The 26218-nt window shown below is 37.8% G+C and overlaps 1 protein-coding gene across 1 annotated transcript in view; it reads left to right on the top strand.

Annotated features, from left to right (window-relative positions):
• Positions 1-26218, top strand: part of LOC102899273 (membrane cofactor protein-like) — a 36321-nt gene that overhangs the window by 2522 nt on the left and 7581 nt on the right. The window contains exons 2-10 of the mRNA XM_011290966.4: positions 5415-5597; positions 5912-6014; positions 12168-12262; positions 14831-15028; positions 17295-17477; positions 18168-18212; positions 19969-20031; positions 24517-24564; positions 26064-26099. Coding sequence (XP_011289268.2) covers positions 5415-5597; positions 5912-6014; positions 12168-12262; positions 14831-15028; positions 17295-17477; positions 18168-18212; positions 19969-20031; positions 24517-24564; positions 26064-26099 — 954 coding nt within the window. The remainder of the gene's footprint in view (positions 1-5414; positions 5598-5911; positions 6015-12167; positions 12263-14830; positions 15029-17294; positions 17478-18167; positions 18213-19968; positions 20032-24516; positions 24565-26063; positions 26100-26218) is intronic.

Genomic DNA, 26218 nt, shown 5'->3' with positions numbered 1-26218 from the left:
AGGAAGGTTCTTTAAAGCATCGTGCTTAGGATGGCCTATCCGTGGTGCCTAAGCTAAGGCAGGGGCGCCTGTCAGAGGGGCTCTGTCTTCCACTGTTTATGTAGAGTCTTGCTTGATACTGATCATCAAACAGTTCATTTCTGTGTGGGGGGAGTGGAGTGGAGAGGGGCCAGTGGTGGTAAAAAAAAAAAAAAGAAAAAGAAGTTTTTAAAAAGGATCAAGGTTAGATTAGCCTTATAGCTAAAAGGGGAAGGAGACTCTGAATGTCATTTGGAATAGAGGAAAGAGACAACTGAAATGGACAGAGTGCAACATGGAAGGGAATAAGACTTAAAAACGAAGAAAAGGGAAATCAAGGCCAAGTGTAAGGTTCAAAGGTGAAATCATGGGGTGCCTGGGTGGCCCAATCGGTAGAGTCCAACTTTAGCTCAGGTCATGATCTTACGATTCGTGAGTTTGAGTCCTGTGTCGGGCTCTGTGCTGATGGCTCGGAGCCTGGAGCCTGCTTCCGATTCTGTGTCTCCCTGACTCTCTGCCCCTCCCCTATTTGCACTCTGTCTCTCAAAAATAAAGATTAAAAAAAATTTTTTGTAAAGGTAAAATCAGGACAGGTATGAAATTAGGGAAAGTACAGATGAGCCTTCATTATGTTGGGCAGGGAAACAGTGGGAAGGGTGTACACGGTTCAGTTTTGATGCCTCTCATCCTCTCAGGAGAAGGTGTGTAGGCAGACAGTGTTGTGCCCGGAAGCTCACCACCTCAGAGGGAGTTAGTTGCCAGCTGCACGAGATGGCAGAAGGGAACATTTGTCCAGTTTCGGGACCAGTCTCATTCTTCTCCAAAGGGTCTGCTGTTTTGCATAAAACCCACTATCTCCTGTTGTGGGTCATATCGTTAGGTCTTTTCTTTCTCTCTAATTAAAGAAGCCAAGATCTATAAGTGCTTACATGCTAGTTTCTTAGTTTCTTTACGTATTATAATACCCAGAGGACAGTCCTTCTGGTCAGTTGCTAGGTTACAGAATACTGGGAGATAGGCAACAGAAGAAATGACATGGCCAGATCTTTCTCCAGTGCTTCAAGCTTAAAGATGGTTAGTTTCAATGTCAGATGCCTGACAGCGTATTCTTCCCCATGGTGTTCTGTTTGACACCAGTGGTCCTTTGAGTGCCATGTTGTTTTGCCTCGCTACTCTGAGGGACATGCTGTGCTTGATGTTGTGGCTGCATGGATGAATGGAGCCAGCCATGGGAACTGTTAAACACAAAAACATGTGATAGTGACTTGAGAGGTCCATGCAAAGGACGGTGCAAGGGAAGGGGAAGGGGCCCTGCCTCCCCGGGGAAGTGGAAAACGCTTGCTGGAGGAACAGTTGAATGGATCCAGTGTAAGGAGATGAGAGTTGAACAGGGCTTGCGGGTGAGCAGGTAGGAAGGGTGTTCAGAGCAGAGGGAACGCTGTGATCAGAGGCTTAGCGATGTGACATGGCTTAGGGCATCCATGGACTGTGGAGCTACCCGGTGTGGCAGCAGGAGGACACAGAGGCAAGAGAAAGGCAGAGGACTGGATCACAGAGCAGATCACTGTGAAAGTAACAGGATAGTCAAGAATGAACAATCACCATCATTAAAATTCAGACATGACGTTAGCATCTGTCCTTTTAGGGCACCTTGAGCCCTTTTGTTTGACTTGGCACATGGCAAGTCTAAACCAGAGTTACTTTAATTTCTCTAGATTCAGTAGAAGATCATTTCTTGAGGACCACGTTGTAGATTGTTGGTGTAAGCGCGGGAGGGTTTCAGACGAATGTGTTGGGAAGAAGTGTTGGTAGTGAAACCAGGCTGCCTGGCTGAAAGGTGGGTGGTAGGTAAGGAGGCCTATTCATAAATGCTAGTAGCAATGTAGATAGAAATGATGGTGATCTGAACTCAAAGGAAAGGCAGAATAAAAGAGAAGGAACAGGAATTTCTGTTTTGAAGACCATCTATATTTAACTCAAGAACAAAAAACCCCAAATACTCTAATGAAAAATAGAAGGCATGAACAGACATTTCTATAAGAAGACAGATAAATGGCCAAGAGACACATGAAAAGGTGCTCAACATCACCAGTCATCAGAGAAAGCAAAACAAAACCATAATGAGATCCCACCTCACACTTGTGAGAATGGCCAAAATCCAAAATACAAGGTTGTGGGTAAAAAGTCCTCCTCGTCCACTCTTGGTGGGAATTCAGACTGGTGCAGCCACTGTGGAAAACATAGAAGATTAAGAATACAATTACTGTATGATTCATAATTCCACTACTAGGTATTTACCCAAAGAATGTGAAAACACTAATTTGGTAAGAGACATGCATCCCTATGTTTATTGCAGCATTAACTTACAATAGCCCAGATATGGAAGCAACCCAAGGGTGAGTTGATAGATGAATGGATAGAGAAGCTATATACAATGGACCATTACTTAGTTATGAAAAAGAATGGAATTTTGCTATTTGCAGCAAGAGGGTATAATGCTAAGTGAAATAAGTCAGTGAGAGAAAGACAAATACTCTACAATTTCACTCATATATTGAATTTAAGAAACCAAACAAATGAACAACAAAAAAGATAAACTAAAAAACAGACTCATAAATATAGAGAAGAAACTGGTGGTTATTAGAGGGTAGGTGGGTGGGGAGATGAATGAAATAGGTGAAGGAGATAAAGAGTATGTTTATCGTGATGATCACTGTGTAATGTATAGAGTTGTTGAATCACTGTATTGTACACCTGAAAACTAATAACACTGTATGTTAATTATACAGGAATTGAAATTTTAAAACCCATCTATTTTGTTTGCTGGGCATGTGTAAGTATGAAAAGAATCAAGAGACCACACTTTGGCTTCAAAATGTTATCGGAGATAGCGTGACATTTCCAAGTGGAGCATGTGGGTGGGCAATTGGATATATACATTTGGCACCCTGGCTAGAGATTGAGGATGGGGACCAGGATGCGGGAGGCAATGCCTCTCAGTGATAATAAGGTCATGGGAGTATACATATTCACCCTGAGGGATCTGCAGAATGAAGTAACACGAATTCCTAGAGCAAGCCATCAGGAATATCACATTATCCAATCAAGCAGAGAACAAAGGGTAGCCAGAGGGTTAAAAAAAACCAAACAAACAAAAAAAAAAATCAGTGTTCCGAGCAAGAGAAGAAACTATTGTAAAACAGTGTAATATTGGACTCAGTTATTATAGTGTATAAAGCTTGCAACCAAGTTGTCAACTTTGCATGTTTTTGAAAGCATGTCTTATAATTATACGTGTTAGGAGGAAGAAATACTTCAAATTAATTGAATGGATAAACCATCCAATTGACATTTCTTTTTCCATACAGGTCACTATATATGAAAGTCATATTTGGAATTCTAAAATGCTTATTTGGTTTCAATATAGTTACTGAAGTTGAATGCATAAAACAAGGAATACTTGCATAATTTAATCAGAGGAATGCTGTTACTTGATTTATTTCTTGGTGGTTCCAAGGATTTCTAATGACGTGGTGCATTTGTATCTAGAATGGAATTATATTAGCATTTCTAGCTTTTTTCCCTCCATTATAAAATGACTCAGGGTATTCATTTTAATGTAAATGTAATGTTATTAATAAAATTCATCTCTTTATTAATCCTCTTTTTAGACAATGCTTTTAATTGCTATGACTTTTTGTTTGCTTTTTGCTTTTGTTCTGATTTGGACAGTTGATTGAGGAACATTCACATATCTTGGTCAGCATAGTGGTAATGTGGAAAACATATTGCCAGTAGGTGGATTTGAGGACATGATGTAAAGGAAATGTTGGACGGTGTTTATAGATACAATTTTAGAATTTAGGAATATGGTGTAAAAGGAGAGTAATATTTCACTTGAGTAGAGTTCTCTTGACCAGTCTCTTAATCTGAAGTAAGACGGAGATCCAGGGAGTAAGAAAGAAAAGTTTCCTCAGGGATCAAAGTAGATCTGTCTCCTTTGTCCTTAGGTCCTCACCCTTACAGGAGAGGCCTCCATGTTCTTTTAGCCCTTTAGGACTTTACTGGATGGGTCTCCATCGTGTTGTTTTACATAATTGTCCTGACAGATCTGTTTGGTTTTCAAGCTCATGGTTAATTGAAAGGGAAGAGGAATCGCTGAAGTAGAAATGACACTATTCTAGGGAGGGGAAAAAAAACCCTCCCTTCACCCCCTCAAAATTCTAAAAGCATAGCAGTATCGTAGCACTCCTGGAGGTGTATATTGGATAAACAGCCCAGACAGCTGCATTCAGGGAGCTTCTGAAAGAATGTGTGATCCATTGATCAGTGGAGGAAGATGAAATCATACTTAAAATAATGTCCCCCAAAGCAACATATTTTTCATGTAATGCTATTGAGAGTAGTCAATTTTGAGTGGTGCCTGGCTGGCTCAGTCAGAAAAGCCTGTGACTCTTGATCTTGGGGTCATGAGTTTGAGCCCCACATTAAGTGTAGAGATTACATAAATAAATAAACTTAAAAAAAGGATTTCAGAATAGTAAAGTTTGATATTTACATGGTATTTATTCACTTATAAAATGCCCAGTTTACTAACATGAAACAAGAAATGAAGTCTTGTATTTTGAAAGACTTTAGTGAATATTTATTTTGATCTATGAAATACATTACGCTTATTTAATAATCACTTGTTACTATAGCATTTCGTAAGCACCCACTGGGTACAGTAATAGAAAAAGAAGACATATGATCCCTTACCTCTAGGAATTTGCCTTCTGAGAGGAAACTAAGCCTGAAGTGACAAGTTATTTTAGTTTGTTTCAGGCTATGGAAGAGTATTCAGAGCAGAGTGCTACATATACTATAGAAGGCTTCTTAGAGGAAGGGCAATTGTTCATAGTTTTTTTTTTTTTTTTTTTCATTTTGAGGAGGGGCAGAAAGAGAGGGAGAGAGAGACTCCTAAGCGGGCTCAGGGCCCGATCTCACAAAACCGTGAGATCATGACCTGAGCTGAAACCAAGAGTTGCACCCGTAACTGACTGAGCTACCCAGACACCCTGAGGAGAGGCGAGTTTTGAAATGAATTTAGAAAAAGATGGGGAAGGATGCTTTTTCACATATATCGTTAAGACAAAAACCAGTGATTTTGTGTCTTCAACGTATTGTTGAAAGAAAATTCATCCTATTCCCCAAACCTAGTAGGATGTTATTTTTATTTAAAATGAGCAAGGTACATCCTCGACTGCTATCACAACTTTGGTAAAGGAATGGAAGAATCATTTAAAATCTTGGATTTTTCCTTCTATTCCGTATTACATTCCTGCTGGGAGACCACAGTCCCTGGTTGGTGACAGAGAAAATACTTCATTTTCATGTTCTCATTCTCTTATCCCTAGATGCCTGTGACCCTCTGCAGTACAACTCTATGAAGCCAACTGTTGTTAAATCCAGTTATAATCCTGGGGAAAATGTACAATTTCAGTGTCGCCCAGGATACAAGCGTATTATACCTCTTCTTCCCGTATCTTCTGTTTGTTACCCTAATAACACATGGACACCTCTCCAGGAGGCTTGTACAAGTAAGTGTACAGATTTTTTTTTTATTGCTCTAGAGATTTCACACATTTGAGATTGCATATTCCACTAGTGCAGTGATTGTTTTCTCATGTGAATGTAGGTTTTAAATAGTAGTTTTTCAGTCCTCGAAAAATCCCCAAGGAATCTTTTTCTTGGCAATTGGTTATCTGGTTAAATGTGAATCTTAAGTTTGGCTTTATAATAGTCAAAAATAGAAAATATTCTCATGAATTCAGATAAGCAATGCAGAATTTTTATTTTAATTCAAATATTTTGAAATTGACATGAAACAACAAATTTGAAAATTTTCTTTTAGAAAAATCATGTCAACATCCAGGAGATCCCGTAAATGGCCATATGGTCAGCGTAAATGGAAGTTTTCTCTTTGGATCACAGGTTCACTATGCTTGTAATGAGGGGTAAGTAAATTGTTCCTTAGAGGAAATAAGGTAAATATTCCTAATTCCATTTTTGTTTTGCTTCTCTTCATAAGCGTTCCCATAAAGTTGATTGCATTTTCCTCCTATTGACAAGTCGTACTTACCGCCTAACAAGGCTCAGGCTTTTTATGGAAACTGAAAAGATGTGTAATTAGTAGAAAGAAATTTAAATGAAGAAAAACAAAATTCTATAATATTTACCATATCTACTATAAATCTATTGTAAGCATTAACAATGGTGACTTCATTTTTTACAATAAAGTGCACCCTATTGAAAATGGCCAACTCTCAGTTGAAGTTGGGCTTATAGAAATGAAAGACCAAACTGCCAACTGAAGATATTCTTATATTGAGAGCAGACCAAAATTCACCTGGTTAACCTGAACCGTTATGTTGATCAAGATCTGTTAGTTAGAATTTTGTGATTGTTACAAAGGTTAAGTATCTCAAAAAGAGGTATTGAGCACTTAAGAATAACAGCCTTTGAGGCATCTGAGTGGCTTGGTTGGTTAAGCATCTGACTTCAGCTCAGGTCATGATCTCAAGGCTCATGAGTTCAAGCCCCACATCGGACTCTGTGACTACAGCTCAGGGCCTGGAGCCAGCTTTGGATTCTGTGTCTCCCTCTCTATCGGCCCCTCCCTCACTCACACTGTGTCTTTCTCTCTCTTTTTCAAAAATAAACATAAAAAAAATTTTTTAAAAAGATTAACAGCCTTTGTTCTATAGGGTTCTTTCAGTAGTCTATATTGGGGATACTGGACATTTATGAAAAATGTTCATTTAGAAGGTAAACGGAATACAATATGAAAATGCATCTGATTTTTTTTTCATATTGTCTTTTATCCTGCTACTTTGCTGAATTCATTTATTAGTGCTACTAACACTTGTTTTGTTCTGGTGGAATCTTTATGATTTTCTATAGATAAGATCACATTGTCTACAAACTGATAATTTTACTTCTTCGTTTCCAGTTTGGATGTCTTTTATTTCTTTTTCTTGCCTAATTGCTATGGCTAGAACTTCCAGTACTATGTTGAATAGAAATGGTAAAAACAGGCATCCTTGACTTGTTCTTGATCTTAGAGGAACAGCTTTCAGCTTTTTACCATTGAGTATAATATTTGCTGTGGGTTTTTCATGAATGGCCTTTATTATCTTAAGATAGTTTTCTTGTCTTCCTAGTTCATTGAATATATTTACCATGAAAGAGTGTTGAATTTTGTCAAATGCTTTTTCTGCATCAATTGAGATAATTGTGTGGTGTTTGTCCATTCTGCTGATGTGGCATATGACATTGGTCATTTTTCATATGTTGAACCATCCTTACATCCCAGGAATAAATTTTGCTTGTTCATGGTATGTAATATGCTACTGAATTTTGTTGGTTAGTATTTTTTGATGATTTTTTGCATCATGGTTCATAAGAAGTATTGGTCTGTAGCTTTATTTGCTTGTAGTGTCTTTTGGTATCATGTTGATACTGGTTTCATTGAATGAATTGGGAAGATTTCCCTCCTCTTAAATTTTTTGGAAAAGTTTGAGAAGGATAGGTATTAGTTCTTTAAATGTTTAGTGGAATTCACCCATGAAACTATCAGGTCTGGGGTTTTTCTTTATTGAGAGAATTTCGATTACTGATTCAATCTCCTTACTAGTTATAGGTGAGTAAGTAGTTGTAATTTCTGTTTCTTCATGGTTTAGTTTTGGTAGCCTTTGTGTTTCTAGGAATTTGTCCATTTTATCTAGGTTATCCAACTTGTTGGTGCAAAACTGTTAATAGAACTCTTTTATTATATTTTATATTTCTGTAGAATTGATAGAAATGTTCCCACTTGCATTTCTGATTTCAATAAATTGAGTCTTCTCTCTCTCTTAGTCCATCTAACTAAGGTTTGTGAATTCAGTTGATCTTTACAAAGAACCAACTTTTGGTTTTTCTCCTCTATTTTATTTATCTCCCCTCTAATCTTTAATACTCCCTTCTGCTAGGTTTGGGTTTAGTTTATTTTGACAGAAAGAAAGAATTGAGTTGGGGAGGGTCAGAGAAGGAGAGAGAATCCTAAGCAGGCTATGTGTTGTCAGCACACAGCCCAACACAGTTTGATCCTATAAACTGTGAGATCATGACCTGACACAAAATCAAGAGTCAGATGCTCAACTGACTGAGCCACCCAGGTCCCCCTGGATCATGCATGTGTTTTCATCCATTCTGCTGATCACTGTCTTTTGATTGGAGAATTTAATCTGTTTACATTTAAAGTAATTACTGGCAAGAGGCACTTCTGAAATTGTGCTATTTTTTTCTATATGCCTTATACCTTTTTATGTCCCTCATTTCCTGTATTACTGTTTAATTTTTTGTTTAGTTTATTTTTACAGTGAAATGTTTAAATTCCTCTCTCATTTCCTTTTGTGTATATTCTACAGCTATTTTGTTTATAGTTACCATGGAGACTACAGTTAACATCCTACACTCTTAGCACTCCAGTTTGAATTTACACCAGGTTAGCTTCAATAAATTACAAAAACTGCTCATTTACAGCTTCATCCCCACCCTTTTGGTTGCTGATGCCGCGCTGATCTTTACACTAATAATTGTAATACTAGCTTCTGCACTAATAACTTATTTTCTTCTAAAAGATTGGTGTCTTAAATCATATAGAAAACAAAAATTTTACTTACAAACCATTGTTACAATAATACTAGCTTTTAATGTTGCCCAGGTATTTACTTTATTGAGATCTTTATCCATACAGCTTCAAGTTACTTTTTAGTGTCCATCCATTTCACCTCGTAGACTCCCTTGGACATTTCCTATAAGCGAAATTGTAGTCACAAACCGTTGGTCACAAACTCCCTCACATTTTTTTTTCTGGGGAAGTCTTGATTTCTCCCTCACTTTTGAAGGACAGTTTTACTGGATAGAGGAATTTTGATTGCCAGTTCTTTTTCTTTTAGCCCTTTGAGCTTTCAGTCCATCCACTATCTTCTGACCTCTAAGTCCTGATGTGAAATCTGTTGATAATCTCATTTAGGATCCCTCCTAGGCGATGATTCACTTCTTTCTCCCAGCTTTCAAGATTCTCTGTCTTTGTCTTTGTCTTCTGAAAGTTTCTTATGCTTTCTAGTGTGGGTCTCTATGCATTCTTCTTACTTGGAGTTTGTTGAGCATTTTAGATGTTTATATCCACAACTTTCATCAAAATTGGGAAGTTTCCAACCATTATTTCTTCAGATATTCTCTGTGCCCTTTCTATCTTCTGATTGTCTTACAGCATGTATGTTGGCTAGCATATTGGTGTCACCTAAGTACCTGTGGTTGTCTACTTTTCTTCAATCTTTTCTCTTTCTGCTCCTCAGACTCCGTAATTTCCATTGCCCTCTCTTCACCAATTCTTTCTTCTGCATGTTCAAATCTGTATTCAATTCCCTAGTGAATTTTTCTTTGTAGTTATTATGCTTTTCAACTCCAGAATTTGATTTTGGTTTTGTTGTAGGTTTTCTATCTCCAGTAGATGTTTCCATTTTCTTCACACATTGTTTTCTTGACTTTCTACATTTCTTCCTTTAATTCTTTGAGCATCTTTAAGACTTTTATTTTAAAGTCTTTGTCTAGTTCTGTTAATTTCTGTTAATGTATATTTTCCTTTGAATGGACCAGACTTTCCTCTTTCTTTGCATACCTTGTAACTTTTGTTGAACTGTACATTTGAATCTACTGATGTGCTAACTCTGGAAATCAGATTCTCCTCTTTCCCTAGGGTTTGCCATTTTATGTTATTCTTGTAGGCTGTCTCCATGCGAAGGATCAGCCTGACATGTAAACTGAAGGTCTTTTCAGTTTTTTCTAGCCTTTCTCTGGGCATGCACATTCACTTTTACTTTTTCCCACACATGCAATTGTCTTTCAGTGTTCTAGTCTTTAATGTCTGGCTCCTGAGAGGAGAAAAATGAAACATAAAATGAGGAGCAGAGGGCACTGGATGTTTAGTCCCCTAGAAGTCACTTCAGGCTGGTAGAAGGGGGCTTACAAGAGTTAGGGGCAGGTGTGACAACAGTAGCTGCCTGCCTCACTGCTTCTCTGTGATCAGAAGCAGAGTTCAGTGATAAGAGCACAGATCCCCGCTATTTGGAGGACAGAGTCTTTTTTTGCCCACCCTGGATCTCCCAACTGCTTCTAAGCTGCTCCAAGAACGCATGCACAGCTGCCTGCTGGGGGGTGGAGGATGGGTACCTGTCACTCTGCTGAGATGAAATTGACTGAAATCAATGCAGTTTACCTGTCCAAGTCTTTCCTGGGAAGTTGTAAACCATCAGCAGACTCCCTAGTTCTAAAATATTTACATCACATAGATCCTAAGAGTGCAGTTGTCTTCTAGATCGAGAGACAGATTCCTGGTGCTTACCACCTTGCCATTGTTCCAGAATAATCTCCTAATACATTTTAATAGAGAATCAGTGATTGACTGATTCTGGGGGAAAATTCAGCTAGAAGCATTTGCAGGCAGTTTCACTGTCTGTTTTTTAACTTGGTCCAGTAAAAATATTGGAGCATGCTGTCACCATAGGCATACCTCAGAGGTGGAGGGTTTGGTTCCATAACCCCTCAATAAAGCAAGTATTTCAAAAAAGTGAGTGAAATTACTTATTGGGTTTTCTAGTGCATATAAAAGTTAGGTTTATACCATAATGGAGTCTAGTAAATGTGCAATAGCATTATATATTAAAAAAAAAACAATGTACATACCTTAATTTAAAGATGTTTATACAGAGACGCGAAGTGAGCCAATGCTGTTTGAAAAATGCACTGATTGACTTGCATGTTGTAGTATTGGCACAGACCTTCAATTTATTAAAGAAAATACAGTATCTGCCAAGTGCACAGAAAAAAAAAAATGCAATAAAACGAGGTATGCCTATAGTTATTTAGAGATAGCTTGTTAGGCACTTTAAGGAACAGTAAAAATTTAAGACCTATTCTCTTCTCAGAGAAGTTGTAGCCTTATTGAGAAACAAAATACATACAAAAAGATGTCAAAATAGTCCCAAATAAATATAATGATTCATGATCATTACAATGAGAGTTCAGGAGAAGAGAGTACTGTGAATTTAAATCATCAGAGAAGATAATGAGTAGGCATATCCCTGAGCTACTCCTTGTTAGAAAGATACTATGGGGCCACCTCGGTGGCTCAGTCAGTTGAGGAGCCAGCTCTTGGTTTCGGCTCACGTCATGATCCCACGGTTCGTGGGATATAGCCCCACATCGGGCTCTGCACTGTCAGCTTCTCTCTCCCTCTCTTTCGGTCCCCCCCCCCCAAAAATGAATAAGCATTTATAAAAACAGATACTGTGATGTAAACATGAATAAGAACTAAAACTCACCTAACACTTGCTATGTGCCAGATGGCAACTCATCTAATCCTCAAAAGAGCTCCATGATGAGGGTGCCTGGGTGGCTCAGTCGGTTAAGCGTCCGACTTCGGCTCAGGTCATGATCTTGCGGTCCGTGGGTTCGAGCCCCGCATCGGGCTCTGTGCTGACAGCTCAGAGCCTGGAACCTGTTTCAGATCCTGCGTCTCCCTCTTTCTCTGACCCTCCCCTGTTCATGCTCTCTCTCTCTCTGTCTCAAAAATAAATACATGTTAAAAAAAGAGCTCCATGAGGTATATGCTGTTATCCACTTTGGCGGGATGAGGAAGCTGAGCAAGAGGAACATTAAGGGACTTGCCTGAGGTCAGATAGAAAGCGAGTCATGGAGCTGGGACTCAGCTCCATCCAGGCAAGCCCTAGGGCCTAATCTCTCTGCTTGGTTGTTCTGACTGAGAAGAATGGCCAGAGCATAGAAGTGAATGTGTAATGTGATGGCTGGAGATAGCAGAGAGGCCAGACTGACAGATGTGACAGATTTATTTAGAAATCTTTGCTCTCGGCCAGTGTATATTTCAGTGCAGAAATTCTTTATTTGGTTACGTTGCAGCTATGGTTACCATTCTCATTATATGTCCCTTAAGGAACTTCTTCCTCAAACTACTGTAGTAGAGAAAAACAGCCATGTGAAATGTTTTTTCATTGCTCTACACATCTTGTTAACTGCTGAAGAATCCAGTAACTTTTTTTCTTTTCTAGTTATCGATTGTTTGGGTCAAAAGTTATTCATTGTGAACTTTCTAGTATCGACGATAATACAATGACTTGGAGTGATAATCCCCCTCTATGTAGTAGTAAGTATATGCTTTCTTTTGAATTAGTCTTTAAAATAGCAGCACTTTTGGGGCGCCTGGGTGGCGCAGTCGGTTAAGCGTCCGACTTCAGCCAGGTCACGATCTCGCGGTCCGTGAGTTCGAGCCCCGCATCGGGCTCTGGGCTGATGGCTTGGAGCCTGGAGCCTGTTCCCAATTCTGTGTGTCCCTCTCTCTCTGCCCCTCCCCCGTTCAAGCTCTGTCTCTCTCTATCCCAAAAATAAATAAACGTTGAAAAAAAAATTAAAAAAAAAAAAATAAATAAAATAGCAGCACTTTCAACAGTAGCCAAATGATAGAAGGAGCCTAAATGTCCATCAACTGATGAATGGATAAAGAAACTGTGGTTTATATACACAACGGAATACTACTTGGCAATGAGAAAGAATGAAATATGGCCTTTCGTAGCAACGTGGAGAGTGTTATGCTAAGTGAAATAAGTCATACAGAGAAAGACAGATACCATATGTTTTCACTCTTTTGTGGATCCTGAGACTTAACAGAAGGCCATGGGGGAGGGGAAGGGGAAAAAAAAAGTTATAGAGAGGGAAGGAGGCAAACCATAAGAAACTCTTAAAAAACTGAGAATAAACTAAGGGTTGATGGGGGGTCGGAGGGAGGGGAGAGTGGGTGATGGGTATTGAGGAAGGCACCTGTTTGGATGAGCACTGGGTGTTGTATGGAAACCAATTTGACAATAAATTTCATATTAAAAAAATAAAGTCTTACAGCAACAACAACAAAAATAAAATAAAATTTTGCTGTTGAGATCCCTTTATGCTTTTAAATTAATGAAAACCACAAAGAGCTTTTCCTATGCAGGTTATGTCTATTGATATTCATAATTATTTATTAATTCACTTTTAAGAACTGTAAGCTCAATGCATGTTAACCTATGCAACAATTTTTTTAAATGTTTATTTGTGGGAGACAGAAAGAGTGTGAGCAGGGAAGGGCAGAGAGAGGAGACAGAATCTGAAGCAGGCTCCAGGCTCTGAGCTGTCAGCACAGAGCCCGATGTGGGGTTCGAACCCACAAACAGTGAGATCATGACCTGAGCTGAAGTCAGACACTTAACTGACTAGGCCACCCAGGCCGCCCCAACAAATTTTTTAAAACAGAATTTTCGGGGTGCCTGAGTGGCTTAGTACGTTAAGCGTCCAACTTCAGCTCAGGTCCTATCTTACAGCTTGTGAGTTCGACGGAACCCTGCATTGGGCTCTGTGCTGACAGCTCAGAGCCTGGAGCCTGCTTCGGATTCTGTGTCTCCCTCTCTCTCTGCCCCTCCCCCACTTGCACTCCGTCTCTCTGTCAAAAATAAACAAACATCAAAAAATAAATAAATTTAGGGGCGCCTGGGTGGCGCAGTCGGTTAAGCGTCCGACTTCAGCCAGGTCACGATCTCGCGGTCCGTGAGTTCGAGCCCCGCGTCAGGCTCTGGGCTGATGGCTCGGAGCCTGGAGCCTGTTTCCGATTCTGTGTCTGTCTCCCTCTCTCTCTGCCCCTCCCCCGTTCATGCTCTGTCTCTCTCTGTCCCCCCAAAAATAAATAAACGTTGAAAAAAAAATTAAAAAATAAATAAATAAATAAATAAATAAATAAATAAATAAATTTTAAAAAAGCAGAATTTTCCACAAGGAATAGAATAAGGTATTGTTTTACATTTTTGCAAATCTCTTCAAAATCTGGCTTAAAGGAAGATGTCTGGATTCAGTCGGTGGTGTTCTCACACAATTTATAGTATCTGGATTATTTCACCATAGACTCATATGGATAAAAGTGAAAACAGATAATAATATTTTGATACTGGGAACTATCAATTTAGTGAATGGTTATACAATTGACTCTTGAAAAGCACAGGTTTTAACTGTTGTGGGTCCACTTGTGTTTTTTTTAACAGTACAGTATGGTAAATGTGTTTCTTCTTCCTTGTGGTTTTCTTAGTAACATTTTCTTCTATCTAGCTTGTTTAATTGTAAGAATACAGCATATACTACATATACCAAAAATATGTGTTAATCAACTTTTTATGTTCTTGGTAAGGCTCTGGTCAGTAGTAGCCTATTAGTAGTTAAGTTTGGGGGGAATCAAAAGATATGAGGAGTTTTAACTGCAGGGGATCAGTGCTAACCCCGATGTTGTTCAAGTGTCAAGAGTATTTATGAATTATAAAGCATTTCTCAACTAGCACTGAGTTTTATTTTTAATCACAAGCATATTTTCTCATTCAAGCATCAGCATCTCTTATGATGAGAACTTAGAATGGTCTTGCAGATAAACATAGGTATTTCATATAGGTATCTTTTGTAAGTATTTAAGAAAATGAGTTTTATGCTAAAAGTTCATGTCTATATTAATGGTTTGAATTTGGAAGAATACATTTTCTCACAGAAACTTTCTTGTAAATGGATATTGGATTTATAGCCAGCTTGTAGAAATCATGTGTTAATGAATTTACTGAAGGCAGTTCATAGGACTTCACTAATGTTACCTTCATCTTTTCCTTTCCTTTTGCCTTTCATGTCCTTTTTTTTTTTTTCATTTTTTAAGGGATATTGTGTCTACCACCCCCAGAAATAACAAATGGGAAATATACCAATAGTGGCAAGGAAGAATATGAATATAATGAAGTGGTAACTTACAGTTGTGATCAATCAAGTGGACCAGATGCATATTCACTTATTGGAGAGAGCAGACTTGTTTGTACTGGAAATGGTGAATGGAGTGGTAACCCTCCGCAGTGTAAAGGTAATACTTCCATTTTCTTCCTTCTTCATTTGTAAATATTTTGGAAACACTTGGTAGATACCTACCTACAAGTAAACAAAACAGCCCCATGTGCTTGTTCCTCCTGTTAAATTGGTTTCTAATTCAATTTAATACAGGTAAAATTGACTCAAAAATAGTTCTATTTATAGAGTTCCCCAGCCCTTACCCTACACATTCTTAGCATTCTAATGTATTTATTGTGAACTCCTCTGTGTATGCATGAGTTAGGATTTTTTTTTTTTTGGGGGGGGAGGGGGAGAAACATCAAAAAAACCCAGCACACACTGGCTTAAAAATAACAATTTTATCTTCTATTACAAGATGTTTGAGAGTTCGGGCCATAGGAAATGGTAGAATAAATTGCAAAAGACTACCCATCTCACAAACAAGAATAACAAACCCTAGACAAAACATATTTAAAAATTAATGTATAAGGGTCTAGAGAGTGATGTAATGCGGGGAGACACAGGAGGGGATTTGATTGTTAGAAGAAAGGGACCACTGAAGAGCAGTAAAATATTTACTCTGTTCAGGTACACATGGAACATTTTCTAATACCATATTCTATGCAATATGATAGTTAAAAATTTTTTTGATTGAAATGATTCAGTGTAATATCAGATCACAATGGAATGAATGTAGAAATCAAAGGTATCTATAAAAGTCCCAAATATTTGAAAACGATGCAAGACATTTCTAACCAACCCATGAGTCAAAGGAGACGTCACAAGGAAAGTTGCAAAATGTTTTGACCTGAATAAAAATGAAAAGACAACATATCAAAATCTATTTGTGGGATACAGCAAAAGCATTACTTAGAAGGATATTTATAGCCTGAAATACTTATATTAGAAAAAAGTCTCAAACCCATGATCTAAGCTTCCACCATAAGAAACGAAAAAAGAAGAAATTAAGCTCATTATGACATTCTGGAAAAACAACCCCATAGGAATAGACAACAAATCAGTGTTTGGCTGGTTGGCGAAGGTGGTTGTGGGGGTGGGAAGGGTTGATTACAAAGCGGCATGAGGAAATGTTGGGGGGCAATGGAGCTTTTCTGTGTCTTTATTTTGGTAATTACATGATTATTTGCCTCTGTCAAACCTCATACAGCTGTCCGCTTAAGAGGACTAGCTTTGCTGTACGTAAATTATATCTAGCCAACATAACATAAAGAAAATCATTAGTGCAGTTAACAGTAGTTTCGCACAACGGTGAAAAGATTAATAGATTAATTAATAGATTCTGAAATAAATCTATCAGGTCATGAGCAGTAGTTTACTTCCCAAGAGGTGGAGTAGAATGGGAAACAGGAGAGCACGCTGGTATGAGGCTGACCTGTATTTCAGGCCTGTGTGCTTATATACTGGTTTACGATGTAAAATGTGCCTTTTGATCTCTGGCTTGCAGGCCAAGATGTTTGGAAAACACTGCCCTAACTCCACTGGCCTTTCTGTTTCTTGAACATCCCATTTGTGTATGTTGTTGCTGCCTGAGCACTTTCTTTTTGCATATCTTGGCATGGCTACTTGCTTTTCAACTTTTAAATCTGAACTCGAGTATTACCTTCTCAGAAAAGTCTTTCCTACCTTTCTAGAAAAGCAGGGTACTGCAGCCAGTGTCAGCATGACCTTTAAAAAAAAAAAAAATACCTACAGCTGGCGCACCTGGGTGGCTCATTGGGTCAAGCATCTGACGCTTGATTTCAGCTCAGGTCATGTTCCCAGGATTGTGGGATTGAGCCCCAAGTTGCTCAGCACTCAACCTGCTTAAGATTCTCTTCCTTTCTCTTCTGCTCATGCTCTCTTTCTCTCTAAAATAATAATAATAATAATAATAATAATAATAATAATAATAATAATTAATTAAAATCCCCGGAGCTAATGAGGATCAAAAGTTGCTCTTGAACTTGCCCTGGATTTGTATGTGGTGGTCAGACCTTTCTCAAAACCTGTCAGTAATGGAAAAAAAGCAGGAAAGTCAATAAACTCTAATGACAGTCTTTCTAGGTGAAAAAAAGTTACAGATTTCTCTAAATCCTTTTTCCTGGAATTAAAGTGTACATACACATAAAGATTTCTTGGGTATTTTTTTTTATTTTAATTAACACCTTGCCTTTAATTAGTTGTATGTTTCTTCCTGCTGGAAATGACTACTGTGCACTATTTTTCTTTTCTTTTCTTTTTTTTTTTGGTCCTTTGTTGAAACAGCTTTCCATTGATTCTGGAGTTTCTCTGCTTTTCAGTGGTCAAATGTCCACATCCTGAACCCGCCAATGGAAAGCTGACGTCAGGATTTGGAAGAAAATATTCCTACAAAGCAACAGTTGTGTTTACGTGCTCAGAGGGTTATTACTATAATGGAACCAACATAGCAGTCTGTGGCAGTAACGGTACTTGGGAGCCTGCAGCCCCAATGTGTTACAAAGGTACAATGGGTATCTGTTTCCTCCTCTCTCTCTTTTTTTGTAATTTTGTTTCTTTGACGTTAAATAACAATGACGCCAAAAATAGGCGCACGGTCGCGATTTTAGTATTGGACTCTGCCTTATATTCAGTTCCATGACAGATGTATTACAGAATTCACGGAAGCATTCTGCTGCTGTGATCTTATCCGTTTTCCTAGGGTCTTTGCATGTTACGTATGTCACACAGGTATATAAGTTTCTCTTGTACGGCTTTTTTGTGTGTAAAAATGAAGGGGAGGTGGGTGGGAGATGGGGTGAATGGATGACCGGCATTAAGGAGGGCATGCTTTGGGACGAGCACTGAGTGTCCTGCGTAAGAGGTGAATCACTGGGTTCTACTCTTGAAGCCAAGACTACACTCACTGTATGTTAACTAACTTGAATTTAAATTTAAAAAAAATGAAAGGTATAATTCACTTAAATGAAAAGAAAGCAGTAATTCGGGGGGAGGGGTGTACTAATCCAGTCTACATTATTTATTTATGTATTTTTTTGTCAGTACTGATTCCTCTCAGTGCTAGTCCTCCGATTTTGCATCATTCAGATTTAGTTAACTTTCTCCTTATATTTTCCAAAAGTCTTTTAAATTCCTGGTGCAAATGCCAGCAATAACCCCAAGATTTGATGCATCTACATTATTTTGTTTTCCAGCGTCAACTCCTCCCAGTACAAAACCTCCAATTCCGAGTGTCTCAGGTTTAGTACCTTCCTGCTTATATTTTTCAAAACCTTCTAAATCTCTAATGTTTTCCACACATTTATCATGTTTAGTAATGAAAGGAGGAAGAACGTATCGATAGCCATTTTAAGTTGTTAGTGATTCTAAAATTATTTGCCATAGTATGCAGATATAAACAGGTACGTAAACTTGGGCAAGTTATGCAAACTTTAAATGTATTTACGTATTTGTAAAATGATTTTTTTTTTTTTTTTGAGAGAGAGAGATAGAGCACTAGCGCTCGAGCAAGGAAGGGACAGAGAGAAGGGGAGGGAGAGAGAGAGTCCTAAGCAGGCTTTACTCTGTCAGCACAGAGCCCAACGCGGGGCTCAATCTCACCACCGTGAGATCATGACCTGAGCCTAAATCAAGTCAGACACTTGACCAACTGAGACACCCAGGCGCCCCTGCAAAATGATTTAATGCCTTCCTCAATGAGTGATGGTAAATGTTTAACATTTACTTTTTTTTTAATGTTTATTTTTGAGATAGAGAGAGAAAGAGAGGGTTGGGGGGAGGGGCAGAGAGAGGGGGGGGACACAGAATCGGAAGCAGGCTCCAGGCTCTGAGCTGTCAGCACAGAGCCCAGTTGCGGGGCTCGAACTCATGAACCGTGAGATCATGACCTGAGCCGAAGTCCGATGCTCAACCCACCGAGCCACCCAGGCGCCCCTTAATGGGATTCATTTAAAACAGCACAGTGCTTGGCACATGGGAAGCTCCTAAAGGCAGCTTATATGACATCACTCAAATTAATATTAGTGAAAAGGAAGGCCCTTGGCGTCTGTTTTTTAACATGTACATATTCTGTGCTTTTGACTTTGATGTTTTACTCCTTTCAGAAGTGATCTGTTGGCTCCTTTAGGGTATCTTCCTGGTCCAGAACAATGTTTCAGTTGCTGGACTGAAACCAGTTTAGCTTAGGGGTTTGTTTCTTTTTGTTTATATATGTGTGTGTGTGTGTGTGTGTATAATATATATATATTGCATATATATATTATAAATAATATATATAATATATATAAATAATATATAATATATAAATAATATATATACATGTGTGTGTATATATGTGTGTGTATATATATAAATAATACATATATAATACATATATATAAGTAATATATGTATAAATTATATATATATATATATATATATATATATACACATAATTATTTTGTAGCTCAGTTTAAACTGGGAAATTTCTGCTATCTCTAGAATTAAAGGCCTGTATTTCCATCCCCCACCTCCACCAACCCTCCTCACCTCGTACACTCATTCTTTTTCTCTTTACTGGCATTTTTATTTGGCGATAGAAACTAAATTTCATAGCCACCGAAAGGCGGGAATAGTCTTTATTCACTGAATCTTGCATGTTCTGCTAATGAGCTACTCTGCTTAAGAACCGAAAAGATTATTTTGCTAGGGCTGGAAGGAAATATCTTCCAGGGTTCAGAGTTGCTACCTCTGAACACATTATTTTTGTGATTTATTGCCAGTTAACTTCTGGGATTTCCATTTTAAAACACAGAGCTACATTCTGATGCATACATTCTGATGGACTTGTGCAAATAGATACTTAGTTTAAATTCCCAGAAGTAGAATTACAAAGTTCAAGAAGTATGTATGTTTTTACATACTCTTTTTTACATAATCTTTTTAAAGTCAAAATCAAAATTAAGTCCGTAGTTTTGTATTAATAAATTTGGTGAATTGAAACATTAATTTTTTCAGAATCCAAGCCTCCTCTTATGACTACGACTCCGGGTTCAAGCCATCCAGATTCAGATCATCCAGGTCCAGCACTCTTTATCCTACTTACATTGTTAAGAGCTTTATAAGGCGATGCATTAAAAATGATGTCCTACATTAATTTGCATTTCCTTTGCTCATTTTTCTACTAGGTTTCTACAATATTTTTCTCGATTGTAAATGAAAGCCCTGTTAATATGAAGCGAACAATTTTTTCCTGGGTTTTTTTCTTTGCTTTAATTTTACTAGTCCGTTCTTTTAAGATTTTTATATTCTTAGATGTAGATTGTTTTTCATAATTTTTTTTTAAAAAAATTTTATTTTTATTTCAGAGAGAGAGAGAGAGAGCTCACGAGTAGGGGAGAGAGGGAGAGAGAGAGAGAGAGAGAGATGAGAATCTTTTTTATATGTAAATTTTTTTAGCGTTTATTTATATTTGAGAGAGAGACAGTGTGAGAGCGGGAGAGGGGCAGAGAGACAGCACAAAATCTGAAGCAGGTTCCAGGCTCTGAGCTGTCAGCACAGAGCCCGACGTGGGGCTCGAACTCACAAGCCATGAGATCGTGACCTGAGATGAAGTCAGATGCTTAATCAACCGAGCCACCCAGGCACCCCAAGAAAGAGCAAGAATCTTAAGCAGGCTCTGTACTCAGTGCTGAGCCTGACAGGGGGCTCGAACCCACGACCCTGGGATCATGACATGAGCTGAAATCAAGAGTCGGACACTCCACCAACTGAGCCACCCAGGCACCTTACGTCTTATAATTGTAATATATAAGTAGTATACAAATATAAGTTTATAAAATTTCAAACATTACAGAAGTATTTAAAGATTAGTTCTCATTCTCTTTCTCTAGTCTGTTACTCGAGTTAATCACTTAATATTTTAGGGTATTTTTTCATCTATTTCTGTACATAAGCATCCTTTTAGGTGTAGTTATACATACTTCGGTGGTTTTTTTTTTCTTTATTCTTAAATAAAAGTGCCATCATGCTGTTTTTTCCTGAAACTTGCACTTTTCCACTTCATGGATTGTGGTTGTAATTAGATGACTATATCCCATCCTTTCAATGGTGACTTTAAGATATGCCAGAGTTGATATAACTATTCTCCTATCAGGGGTCTTTTATATATGAAGACGTTTTATATTAACAAGTAGTTGGATATATTGATCTCTTCTCTAATGGCTATGTGTATTTTGTCTTCTTCATAAAAGCTTTAGGCCTTCCCCTCGCTGAAATCTATTAACCATGCATTCTGATTACTTTCTCTGCATTTAGATCATTGGTGCATCTGAAATCCACTGTGATATATGGTGTGATGTAGGGCTCCTCTCTACTCCACCCACCCCTACCTGGTGGCAAAGTAGCAACATTCGTTGAATAAGTTGTTTTCTCTCCAACTCTTTTCAAGTGCCAATTTTTATTATATATTAAATTCATGGGTATCCTACACATCCTTCTGTGCCCTTGAACTTTATACACTCCTATGCCAGCACCAAATCATTTTTTTTTACTATGGGACTATGATATGTCTTAGTATCTGGCAGAACACTTCATTTTCAGGAATGTTTAGACCATTCTGTATGTTAGTTTTTCTAGATAAACTTTTATTACCATTTTAGCCATTTTAAATGTACATTTCAGTGGCATTACGTGTATCCGCATTATTTGCAACCATCACTCCTATCTGTGTCTCCAAAACGTTTTCATCATCATCTCAAACTGAATCTTTATACCCATTAAACAATAACTCTCCATCCCTTCTCCCCCCACCCCCCTTTAGCCCTGGTAACCACTATTCTACTTTCTGTCTTTACGGATTTCACTATTGCAAATACCTCATAGAACTGGAGTCATTTCTAGCTTATTTCAGTTAGCCAGTGTATTCTGGCTTATTTCACTGAGCATAATTTTTTATTTATTTACTTTTTAATATAATCTATTGTCAAGTTGGTGAACATACAGTGTGTACAGTGTGCTCTTGGTTTGGGGTGTAGCATGGATCAGAACTTCTTTTTCTGGCCGAATCCTATTCCGTTGTATTCTGTACCACATTTGTTTATCCATTCATCTGTTGATCGATGCTTGGGTTGTTTCTGCCTTTTGGCTATTCTGGATAATGTTTCTCTGAATATTAGCACCTGTCTGAGGCCCTTCTTTGCACTTCTGGTGGCTCATATACCTAGGAGTACAATTGCTGGGTCACGTGCTAGTTCTGTGTCTACTGTTTTGAGGAGCAGTCCTGCCGTCGTCCACAGTGGCTGCACCATGTTACATTCCCATCAGTGATGCACAGATATTCCAGTTTCTCCACCTCTTTGGCACCACTTGTTCTCTCCCAGGTTTTGAGAACAGCCATCCTAGCACATGCGAAGTGGCAGCTCCTTGTGGCTTGTATTGAATTCCCTAATGATTCGTGATTCATCATCTTTTTATATGTTTCTGGGTCTTTTGCAGATCTTTGGAGAAATGTCTTTTCAAAGTCTTGGCCCATTTTTTCTTATTAAATATAATTTATTGTCAAATTGGTTTCCATACAACACCCAGTGCTCATCCCAACAGGTGCCCTCCTCAATGCCCATCACCCTTTGCCCATTTTTTAATTGGCTTGTTTTTTGTTACTGAGTTTTAGGAGTTCATTATGTATTTTGTGTATGGAGGTCTTATCAGGTGTATGATTTGCAGATGTTTTCTCTCATTCTGTGGATTGCCTTTTCACTCTTGACAGTGTCCACAGATGGACAGAAGTCTTACATTTTCATGAAACCTAACTTACCTCTTTTTTTCTTTTGTTGCCTGTGCTTTTGGTATCACATCGAAGCAATCATTGCCAGATCCAGCATCACAGAAGCTTGTTCTATATGTTTTCTTTGAAAAGTGTACACTTGTAGCCCTATTTTAGTTTTGTGTGAGTTTTGAATTAATTTTTGTGTGTAGTATAAAGTGAGGGTCCAACTTCATTCTTTTGTGTTTGGATATCCAGTTTTCTGAGAACCATTTGTTGAAAATTTTGCCCTTTCTCCATTAAATATTCCTAGCACCTTTGTGGGCAATCATTTGACCACAGACATAAGGGTTTATTCCTGGGCTTTGTATTCTGTTCCATTAGTCTTGTGTCTGTCTTTATGTCAGTACCACTCTGCTTGATTATTGTAGCTTTGTAGTAAATTTTAAAATCAGGAAGCGTGAGTCCTCTCAACTTTGCTCTTTTCTTTTCAAGATTATCTTGGGGGCACCTGGGTGAAGTCGGTTAAACGTCTGACTTCAGCTCAGGTCACGATCTCAAGGTTCGTGAGTTTGAGCCCCACATCGGGCTCTGTGCTGACAGCGTGGAGCCCACTTCGAATCCTCTATCCCCTTCTCTCTCTGTCCATCCCCTGCTTGTGCTCTCTCTGTCTCAAAAATAAACATTAAAAAAAAAAAAAAAGATTATCTTGGCTATTCTTAGTCCCTTGAGATGCCATATGAATTATAGGTTAGTTTTTTCTGTTTCTGCAAAATGCATATTCAAGATGGTGATAGGGGTTGCATTTAATCTGTAGATTGCTTTGTGTAGTATGAACCTTTTAATAATAGTCTTCTAATTCATGAACACGGGATGTCTTTCCATTTATTTATATCTTCAGTTTGTTTCAGCAACGTTTTGTAGTTTTCAGTGTATGAGTTTTTCGTCTTCTTGTTTTATTCCTGAGCATTTTGTTCTTTTTTGATGCTATTGTAAATGGGATTTTCTTAATTTCCTTTTTGGATTGTTCATTGTTAGTGTATAGAAATACAACTGATTTTTGTGTGTTGGTTTTGTGCCCTGCAACTTTGCTGAATTCATTTACTCTAATAGGTGTGTGTGTGTATGTGTGTGTGTGTGTGTGTGTGTGAGAGAGAGAGAGAGAGAGAGAGAGAGAGAGAGAGAGAGAGAGCCTTAAGACTTTTCTGTGTAAAGGTCACATCATGTGGAATAGAGATCATTTTAGTTCTTCCTTCCCAATTTGGATGCTTTTTATTTCTTTTTCTTGCCTAATTGCTCTGACTAGAACTTCTAATATTATGTTAAATAGTAAGTGGAAAACACAAGCATCTTGTCTTGTTCCTGATCTTAAGGGGAAAACTTTTCAGTTTTTGAGGATGCTAATGATGGCGTTTTCATAAATGGCCTTTATCACAGTGGTGTCTCCTTCTATTGCAGATCAACATCTAAATAGTTTATTAAGCCCCCCAAATTTTTACTTTTAAGTAGACTCACATTGAATCCATAGGCTAACTATGATGCAGTTGCTTGTTATACCATAGAATATTATCACAGGAAATGTTACTGAATAGGAAGAATACTAATAATATACAAATTTATGATATATTATGATACTACTTTTAATGGGAAACATTTAACATAGTTTATATAAGGAAAATGAAATTACAAGTGTTTTTATACAAAAGCGAAAAATCAAAACCTCTAAATTTGGAGGCCTTTAAGCTTTATTATTTTCTTTTTTTTTTTTCTTTTTAACTTATTTCCATTTTCCTCCCCCCTAGGAGCTCCCACTACCACTGCACCACCACCTGAAGACGTTAATACTTTAGGTACTATTTTGGTTGTTGATTGCTTTGTATTATGAGACCCTAGAGTTCTACGTGTAAATATCATATTTCAGTTATGTGTAGATAAGAAAGAGCATGTCACAAATTGGTAATATGTCACATTTGGAGTTATTTTGATAGTGCAGATACGATGACAGATGTAAGCAGTGTCTGTAGATACATGTATACAGTATAGTTTTTAAGAGCTGTCCCCAAATAGGATTCCTAGTAGGGTGAGGTCACTTTCTTAAATACTATGATTATATATAGGTTAAAATACATACAACGTAACTTGCTGTTCATGGGGTAGTGTTATTTTTTTGTGGCAATTTGGAGATAAAGTTTCTTTCTACTTGTACCTTGTATACATAAGCCTTAAAATACTACAGGTTGGGTTAGTTTTTTTCTGTTACAGGCTGGTATGGCAAACTTTACATAGGCTCGCATGGTTCGCACAATGTATGTTAAAGAAAATGAAGAAAAAGCTATAGTTGCGACAGTTAAATGGAAATACAAAGGTTTCTTGATAAGTAAATGAGAAATGCCTATTACTTTTATTTATATTAGACTAGTAAGTAAGGCTAACCTTTTTATAACTCTTTAGGCTTGTTATATTTTCCCTCTGAACACTGTAGTCAGACCATCATTGTACCAATAAAACCAGTGCCATCCTAAGATGGCTTCCTAATATTTTATGAAACGCTTCCTAATATTTTATGAAATGAACAGACGTAAACATGACATTTTATGCTCTGACTTCCAGAACTTTAATATAAGTAATGGCAGTTTAGAAGCCAAGGTACTCCTGACATCATTTCTAAGAATTAAGATTTTGTAGTATGATTTATTGCTCTCTGGGTAGTCAAAAATGCATGTTTAAGTCTCTATACATTATTTTCATCTATGTGCCCTGGTGTTTCATTTACATATGTAGAATCTCCTTGGTAATTAGGATTATGTCTTATTTTTTTAGGGGGTAGAGGATCGGGAGGGGTTGATGATAAAATATTATTTTGAAGATTCTGAAACTAACATCCTTGTTTGTGATAGATGAGTAGAGATTTATTTATGACCCAGTCCACAGAGCCCATTTTGGTGGAAAAAATACAAATTCCTCACAAAATCATAAATGATAGGATGAATACCGATTCAAGTAAACCAACTATAATGGGGTAATACGTTTTAAAGCAATTTCCCTCTGATCTACTGAATTCTTAGTTGTCCTAGAAAGCTGTACTAAATAACCTGATACGGCAACGACAGCACAAAACAATGAAAAGTGAGGTTCCTCTGAAGAGTCTTACAAGGCGGACCCTGGATGTGGGATCAGAGTCCAAGGCTCTGTGATCGGAATGATCTGGACACAGTAGCAGTCGTGCTAAAACTAGACTGAGGAACTCTTTCTTTGCTGTAGTGTATAATGTGAGCAAGATTAAATGCGACCACTCTCTGGGACCCTTGTGCGCTCAATTATCTTCAAACTGTTCTCATTTTTTTCTCAGGCAAAGGAATCATTGCTCTGATTGTCATTGTTGTTCGTAAGTAGCCCAAACTTGATGTTACTTAAATAAAAATAATACTGTGAGCAAGTGCATTTTTTAATGTATGCGGTTATTTTTAATTTAACTTTCCAATTTCTATAGTTTTTATAGCTTGA

This window comes from Felis catus, chromosome F1 (assembly GCF_018350175.1).
Source record: "Felis catus isolate Fca126 chromosome F1, F.catus_Fca126_mat1.0, whole genome shotgun sequence".
Lineage (NCBI taxonomy): Eukaryota > Metazoa > Chordata > Mammalia > Carnivora > Felidae > Felis > Felis catus.
Note: the sequence above shows the minus strand (reverse complement) of the source record. Positions and strands in the feature narration are given on the sequence as shown.